At 35.0% G+C, this 9,057-nt stretch overlaps 1 protein-coding gene across 2 annotated transcripts in view; it reads left to right on the forward strand.

Moving 5' to 3' along the window:
* Positions 1-7,778: 7,778 nt before the first annotated feature.
* The window catches only part of amacr (alpha-methylacyl-CoA racemase), a 13,341-nt gene continuing 12,062 nt past the window's right edge, over positions 7,779-9,057 (forward strand). Inside the window, exons 1-2 of one of the 2 annotated variants that reach the window (XM_016277619.1) lie at positions 7,779-7,845; positions 8,208-8,462. In XM_016277619.1, the coding sequence (XP_016133105.1) occupies positions 8,216-8,462 (247 nt within the window). In that variant the 5' untranslated portion in view covers positions 7,779-7,845; positions 8,208-8,215. Of the gene's footprint in view, positions 7,846-8,191; positions 8,463-9,057 lie in introns of both variants that reach the window. The other variant, XM_016277618.1, reaches the window with a different exon arrangement.

Here is a 9,057-nt window from a genome sequence, read left to right on the forward strand (position 1 = left end):
AGTAGTGTCCCTGCCTTTATTAGTTTGATGAGCCCAGTCTTATGAAAATGCGTATAAATAGTACGCCAAATAAAAACAGAAAATCGTGGTATACGCAAAAATGGACTTTGGCGTTCATATGATACGCACCTGTTTGGCGTGCATATGATACGCAGTTTTCGTGTACATATGAAACGCATACCCCACAACCCTAATCCTGCCCATGGGTATCACATGCACACCAAAGTCAATTTTTGCATATAAACAGTACGCCAAATCAAAACATACTTGACGCACTTTCATGAGATCAACAGTCATGACCTGACAGTCAAAGCTACATTACGTCAGGAGGAAGACCGCAAGGATTTAGGGTGCTATTTGGGACAGGGCATGTCAGTCGTTTTGTTTTGTGACTGAATCAATGTTTTGCACCAGAATACATGATTCAAATGACTGACTTACTCATAAAGACAAAAACTCGCTAATGATGCAACCTGCAAAAACCAGCAGAGTGATGCAAACAGAAAAAGCTGTTAGAATGCTATATTGAATTGTATCCCAGTGCTGTTTATTAACATAAATGCATTTTTAAAAAAATTTTGTAAAGAAATTAATGTGTAAACACAATTTACATTTGTCAACTAATTTCCGTTTTTAGTAATTTCTTCAACATTTTCTTTAGATCATGAGAAACTCTTATATTGATAGTGTGCTGCGTGTGTTTACAAATCAGAAACAGCTGGTTGGCTGTTTAATAGAATACTAGATCAATAAAAAAACAAAAAACAAACATACACGCACACGCACACAATGAAAGCCCTCTCAGAGCCCAAGAATGGACATAGATAGATAGATAGATAGTGACATGGAGCAAGTAGTAGAAATACATGTGCTGTGGTCACTACAACCACTCAGTAACCTGCTGACCCACAGCTATCACACATATGTTATATCAGACATTTTCACCAGCATCTGAACATCCTCTCCTGCAGCTCCACATCTGCTTTGATCTCAGCTCTGTGGGTGCAGAGATACTAATTGAAGGAAGATCTTAAAGCAGAACCAGACATTCCAACATCTCTCTTTCCATCATAGATGTGTGGGGTGTTGCATTGTGCGTCACTAGGTAGGTGAATTTTGTCTCTTTCCTTTATTACAACCTGTTTCACACACATTTTTTGCCTCTGTTCCTTAAAGAAAGGATTACGTAATCTTCCCTGAGGATCAAAAGCAGTGTTTTATCCACCATCCTGACTCCTGCTGAACCTGCTTGTAAAGAACAGTAGGAAAGAGGATCCCTTCTTTAACAAGACAGACCTGCTCTGAAATAGTTTTAAGACTCTTAATAGTTATTCTTATTGCTGTCTTTCATTTTTAACAAGCTTCTACTCATTTCTTATCTCCTCCAACCACAGTCATCATCACAAAATTGAAGCCAGCCAAGAGAAATGCATGAAATTATTATTATTTTTTTTAATACTGCACTGCATCCTCTGTTGCTTTCATGTGATTATGTGGTTTAATGTTGCTTTTATGTGATGCATACTGCTGCTCACCCCCATTGATGCACAGATGGAAACACAAAGAACATTATGTGACATAATCACTAAAGGTAAAAGGTGTTTAGTGAGACAGAGGCAGTGTGAGCTGAATTTTAAACATTTTTTAAAAAACATCATATTTTTTCTAGTAATGTGACAAACATTTCAAGTAGTCAGGTATTTTATTTTATTTTATTTTAATATCCACTGCATCTTTGTAAGATACTAACAGTGAAAAAGACATCTGCAAAATTTCATGAAATGAAAAGAGCTGGATTTTTATTTTATTTTAATACCCAGAGAATCTTTATAACAGTGAAATAACATCTGCAAAACGTCATAAAGTAATGAAAAGAGCAGGTCTGTCAGTTGGCACAATCTTTGATCCCTGCATAATGATTAATTAACTGTGTACAGAGGAGATCTTCAAGAATATTAAACACCACTGCATGATTTCTGAACAGTGGACAGCATGAATAATCAGGAATATAAAACTAATTTGAACAGTTGCCTTTAATATACTCTCAAAGCTAAGCTCAGACATATCAGAAACTCTGCTCATGACAAAGGGATTTTTTTAAAACTATTATTATTATGTTCAGAAGTGCTTATGTGCATAAGAAAATCTAATTTTGAGTTAACAATATCATGCTTGCAATTGTTCGATATGAACAGACATCATAATTCAGCCGTGCATGACTGATGAAAGATTTGGTTAAGGAAGAGAGAATGGTCATATTGAACTCTTTTTGAAACTGGAGAACATGTAATCATAGACAGATCATTCTTAAATTACAGTAAGACCACCCTGCTTAAATTCCTGTCCTGTCTTCATATAGAGCACATCAGTAAACACAGCTGAGTGTAAATGTCACAAGTCAGCCATCCTAATGTAGCATCAAAATTCAAACAAATGATCAACATTTGCAATAAAAAGTTTGCCTAAACATATTTTACATTCTCTTATTAGTTAAAGATTATTAATGCCAGTTTAAATAATTTATCATTTTTAGTAATAAATTAATATAATATAGAAAAATAATAAATAATATATTTTCCCCATATCTGTGTATTACATTATGTAGATGCATCTGTTCCCATTCAATTAGCATTTTATTGACACATTAAATTTGTCCATTTAAATATACCAGGTGGATTTTGTTGTTGAGCTAGTTATGAAATGTTATGAATTGACACTTTGTTCTCTATACAGTACAGATAGTAGCCTACTTGCAATCAATTTAAAATATTAAATGTAATACACCAGTGTATTACTTAATCAAAGCCTACATTTCATATTCAATGGCATTTTCTTTTAAGCCTCTTATGTAAGTATCTATCCTGCAGTTGAGATGCACAGAAAGGTTCTTCATAAAAACACAAAGTAAGATCTCTCCTGAGACATTTATATCATTCGAAGGAGCTGTGCAATTTTTGATGGAAAATACATATGAATGAGAATAGCTGAGGACATTTATAGAGCAGAATTGATACAGAATCTGTGTTTCTGAAATTCTACCGCTGCTGGGGAATGCTGAATGTTGGATTATGCCGCGTATTTTCAGCTAAAAGCTCTCTAAGATATGTGAGCAAGATCTGTGAGGATAAAACGAAAATAAAGCCTCAAGGTCCTCTGCTCAAATAAAGATTTTTTGGGGTTAATAAAACAGATCACTGCAAAAGCCCAGATTGCTTAATTGGGAATGTTTACAGCTAATGACAGTATAACCTTCCCCTCCTCAAACCCTTCCCAGGTCTTCTGGAGCGTCTGCTTCCACATGAGTTTCAAAACAACCCAGGCTGAATGTGTAAATGTCAGCCACACACTCTTACTGAATTACAAACTGGCAGTGATGCCCAACTCCAGATTGCAAAGTTTTCTAATTTGCAAGTGCATTTTTATCTTTAATTCATTCTACAAGACTGATTTTTGGTTAGCATGCAGCTCTCGTAGATTTGCATAAGTCATACTTATATATATGAACATATTTTTTTCTTTTAATAAAGCAATGTGACAGACCAAAAAGGCATTGTCATGATGAAAGAATAACTTAACTATATCAAACTGAAATTTTGTATAATATACTCTTTGTTCGAGAGAGAAAGAGAGATTGATTGATTGATTTACCAATTGATTTCTTGTTCTCTGCTTGGCATTTTAAATAAGAGAATGACAGGAAGAAAGACAGGCTTCTTCTTTTTTATACTATTTATATTGTGAATAACTGAAAAAAAAAATACATGGCACACAAAGGCCAGGCAAGATATCAGTTGTGATGTGTAAAACTGAAGTGTGTATGTAATCTCTATGAAAACCAGCTATTCTGTGTGTCCTTGCAATGTTCCTGCTTGCACATAATTGGCACATGCAGTGTAGTGTAGCTGGGAAGAATATGAAACAATTGATTCCTTGTTCTCTGCTTGGCCATTTAAAATGAATCCAATTACCAGTATTGAAGAACGATGTGGCATCCAAAAGATTCCATGTTGATTCTCTATATGATGAATTCATTTTCTTTTTTCATCAATGATTTTGGCATCCGTTTGCCATTGATTATATAATTCTTTTGATATGTACACAGTCTTACTGGTAATCATAGCCTTTGATTTGTACTTAGCTTCAGAACAAAAACACCTATAGATTTAAATGTCATACTTCATAATCAAAAGATGGCAATGCATTATTTTAGGGCTCTTTGGGGATTATGTCTAAAATGTCAATCCTTTTTGTGGAAACGAACAACCTTTGTTCCCTTTTCGCTTTTTTGCTGTGCTACTTAACCACATACATTGTTTCTAAGCAAGCATGACAAGCACTATGTTCTAAAATTTTAAAAAAGCCTTTTAGGGCATCATAGGTGATGTGAAGCTTATTCCAAAAAGTTAGTAACTTCACATGTTGCCTTAGCATTTTAGCCAAATTTGAAGGCTTTATCACTTGTCCTTGACAATCTATTACAAAAAAAGCAACTAAACAAATATTTCTAGCTGATAAACTAGCTAAAAATATCTTTTTGACTTAATACTTGTGTATAGAGCTAATCTCAAAAAGGAAACTTTAGTTTCTTATTGGAGCATTTGTTCTACTCACTGACAAAGAGAAATGCTTTGTTGCACTGATTATATTACTGAGTTTCTAAACTCAAAGAAAGTGAAAATTAAGAGAGCTTGTCTGTTTTCCGATGTTTGATGTCATTATGAGAAATGTGATCAAAATGACATGCAGCAAATGAATGAGATTCTTATAAAGCAATTTGCGTGTCTGTGAAACGTCAGAGATGTCAAACACAAATAGATGCTTTTGTGCCGAGCTGCATTCATTGAATTTACCAACTCAAATAAGACTTACATTAGTTAAATGACTGCTGGCGTCTCTTCTGTCCTCAAAGAGAGGGCACTTCTCGCTTTCATCAGTTCATTAGGCAGCGACAAGTCATGTCAGCTCCTTTCATCTGAAGCGCAATCAAATTTCTTTCATGAACCCACAAGAAATTATAAGCAAAACTAGGCCTTCTCAGTGAGAATAAGGTTGATTTTAATTGCCTCGACACTGTTGGAAGTCTGACAATGAATTCAAAATGACTCTGCAAAGTTGCTGTCATGTTGCTTTGGCTGTGTTGATTTGAAACTTTATCCTTATAAGATTGGAGTTGTTAATTGTGACAACAGTTTCTGAATCGTTTAACTGAAACACTTCAGACAGAAAGTGGTGATTCCAATAATGAAAATTAAGAGAGCTTGTCTGTTTTCCGATGTTTGATGTCATTATGAGAAATGTGATCAAAATGACATGCAGCAAATGAATGAGATTCTTATAAAGCAATTCATTCTGTCTGTGAAACGTCAGAGATGTCAAACACAAATAGATGCTTTTGTGCCGAGCTGCATTCATTGAATTTACCAACTCAAATAAGACTTACATTAGTTAAATGACTGCTGGCGTCTCTTCTGTCCTCAAAGAGAGGGCACTTCTCGCTTTCATCAGTTCATTAGGCAGCGACAAGTCATGTCAGCTCCTTTCATCTGAAGCGCAATCAAATTTCTTTCATGAACCCACAAGAAATTATAAGCAAAACTAGGCCTTCTCAGTGAGAATAAGGTTGATTTTAATTGCCTCGACACTGTTGGAAGTCTGACAATGAATTCAAAATGACTCTGCAAAGTTGCTGTCATGTTGCTTTGGCTGTGTTGATTTGAAACTTTATCCTTATAAGATTGGAGTTGTTAATTGTGACAACAGTTTCTGAATCGTTTAACTGAAACACTTCAGACAGAAAGTGGTGATTCCAATAAGAACTCCATTTATTATACAGTATTAATTGCAGTAGAACAATAAATGCCGTATATTAAAGTGTCATGATGTACTAGGACTGTTTAGCTAAAGACAGTGGTTTCATGTTTGTATGTTTGATATGGGCTTTTAAAGGAATAGTTCACCCAAACATTTTCAGAAAATGTACTCACCCTCAGGCCATCCAAGATGTAGATGAGTTTGTTTCTTCATCTAAACAGATTTGGAGAAATTTAGCATTACACCACTTGCTCACCAACAGATCCTCTGCAGTGAATGGGTGCCGTCAGAATGAGAGTTTAAACAGATGATAAAAAAAACATCACAATAATCCACAAATGTTATAAGGAAATACTTACAGATACTAAGAAAAGAGAATGTTAGACCAACATGTTAGGCCAACAACATTTCCCCAGATTTTCCAATTGGCCTGAACAAGACATTGCATACTGTAGAATGTTGCCGATTTGTGAGCTGCCAGCATGCACTGCAATATGAATAAATCATGCAGGTAGTGCTTTAGGCTTATTGTTTAATAATAAAGAAGTACATATAAAATACGTATTGGCCTATATATTAAAAAACACTAATGCTGAAAAGTAAAAAAAAAAAAAAAAAATCCTTATGGATCTGGAGGTCCAGTAACTACATGAAGGTAATACCTTCATGTAGTTACTGGACCTCCAGATCCATAAGGATTTTATTTTTTTTTTTTTACTTTTCAGCATTAGTGTTTTTATATGTTATTTATATGTACATAAATATATACATAGTGTATAAGTATGTATATAAAGTATATAAGTATACATATATGTTTTCCATATGGTCTAACTGAGACTCAGCTGCAAAGACTCTTTAACTGATGCAACTGGGGAGCATAAAACGAATGCAGTTCTAAGTCATTGGAATTTGTATGTAACCCAAAGTAATGTAAATGAATGTTGAAAATATGCCACTGCAAGTGTTTTTCCTTGAATCAAGGTCAATGAGACTGACCTTGCTGCTGAGTGTTTACCCACACAATACATAAACCATTCAAAACATCTTTAGAATTGTAATCCCTGAAACTCTGTATATTCAATATTATGAGCTGTGTGTCTTTTCCTCTACTGATTTGATTAATTAATTGATATATTGTGCGAGACTGCTATTGTGAGAAGCCTATGGTGTCAACTCATGCATGAATGTAGCACAGTGTTGGGAAATGAATTTACAGTGAGTCTCTGAACATTTTCCTGTCAGTTCAAATCTGGCTTACAAGTATCAATTATTTATGGAATATTGAGCGAGGCTGTTTCCAAGCAATGTTTTAAATCTGATCCTGTTTGTCACTTATTTAGCGCCTTTTGAATGATTAATTCCTGACTGACTAGAATATTTGGGAACTGTATTAAGGCATGCCATATTTGTGAAGGATCAATCCTTCATTTTCAGAGCCGAATATGAAATACGAAATTAAATAGAATGATTAAAGAAAACAAATGACGAAATAAAAAGCCATATCATTCATGTGCACATACTGAATATCTAAATACATTACCCACTGAGACAGACTATAATGGTGGTGAGAAATGGAGTGCTCATAAATCATTATGATCTACAAAAGTTAAGCCTACAAAAAGTTACATTTACACTTCAGCAGACCCATTCTTAACAAATGAAAAGGAAACAATCCTGAATTGGTCTCTTCTTCTCTTGTCTTTTGTTTTCTAAGCAAAATAATACTTGAAATTGTTTTATTCAAATCCAGAACCAAACAAATGAAAATGGATGAAAGTGCCTTTATAATGTCCCTCTTGATGAGTAGAATAGCCAATCACACAATGGAAAAGTCACAAAAAGGTTTTTATTAATTGACTCTATCTTTTATGCTTATTTGTCAGTTATACAATTTACAATTTTAAATTTATATAATTTTAAATGTATCTATTTATTGAGAGCGAGAGATCCTAAAAACTACAACATCCACAATCCTGTGCGCATACGTCATAAACACGCGCCGTGCAGTTTGGTTCGAAGTGCAAAATTGAAAAGGTATGTAGTGTTTATTTTGTTGCAAAGTCATGACTCCTACAGTTTTATCAAGTGTTGTTTGCTCACACGTGTTTTGGACAGAAAACATAAATAACCAATTGTTGTTATTTAGTGATACTCAATACTGATCGTTCACCGGTTTAATAATAAGTTTGGAATGGACAGCTGGAGTGAACTGTGACCTAAATAACAACTGTTATTTGTTTGTGCCTGGTGCTTTATTAATATCTTTTTTTCGAGCATCGCACATTGTGTAATATATCGCACATATATGTTTTAATGCGTTTCCACCTCTCCTACACTACGTAATCATTTGAAAGAATTTCTTTGGCGTGTAATACTTTAGGTTTATTTGTGAACAGGTTCCATTATGGCTCTGGCAGGAGTGCGTGTAATAGAGCTCGCAGGACTGGCCCCTGCGCCCTTCTGCGGGATGATACTGGCGGACTTCGGTGCAAGAGTGATCCGGATAGATCGGACAAAGTTGTCAATGACTGTAGATACTCAAGCAAGAGGCAAACAATCAGTGGCCTTGAATCTGAAGAACCCCAAAGGTGTCGCTGTTTTGAAAAGACTGTGTGTCCAGTCAGATGTGGTTCTGGAGCCCTATCGTAAAGGTCAGTGTCTTCATTAAAAGGAGCAAACATCTCCACATTCGCATTCTTAAATCTCATAATATTCTGTTAGCTAGCTGGCAGGGTGTATTTTATTGCTTGAATGTAGTATCTTCCTGACACAATATTAACATTTTTAATTACATTCTTTTAATAACAGCGTTATATATATATATACAGTGGTGTGAAAAAGTGTTGGCCCCCTTCCTGATTTATTTTTTTGCATGTTTGTCACACTTTAATGTTTCAGATCATCAAACCGATTTAAATATTAGTCAAAGATAACACAAGTGAACACAACATGCAGTTTTTAAATGAAGGTTTTTATTATTAAGGGAAAACAAAATCCAAAACTACATGGCCCTGTGTGAAGAAGTGTTTGCCCCCTAAACCTAATAACTGGTTGGGCCACCCTTAGCAGCAACAACTGCAATCAAGCATTTGCGATAACTTGCAATGAGTCTGTTACAGCGCTGTGGAGGAATTTTGATCCACTCATCTATGCAGAATTGTTGTAATTCAGCCACATTGGAGGGTTTTCGAGCATGAACCGCCTTTTTAAGGTCATGCCACAGCATCTCAATAGGATTCAGGTCAG

This window comes from Sinocyclocheilus grahami, unplaced genomic scaffold (genome assembly GCF_001515645.1).
Source record: "Sinocyclocheilus grahami isolate Dianchi unplaced genomic scaffold, SAMN03320097.WGS_v1.1 scaffold114.1, whole genome shotgun sequence".
Lineage (NCBI taxonomy): Eukaryota > Metazoa > Chordata > Actinopteri > Cypriniformes > Cyprinidae > Sinocyclocheilus > Sinocyclocheilus grahami.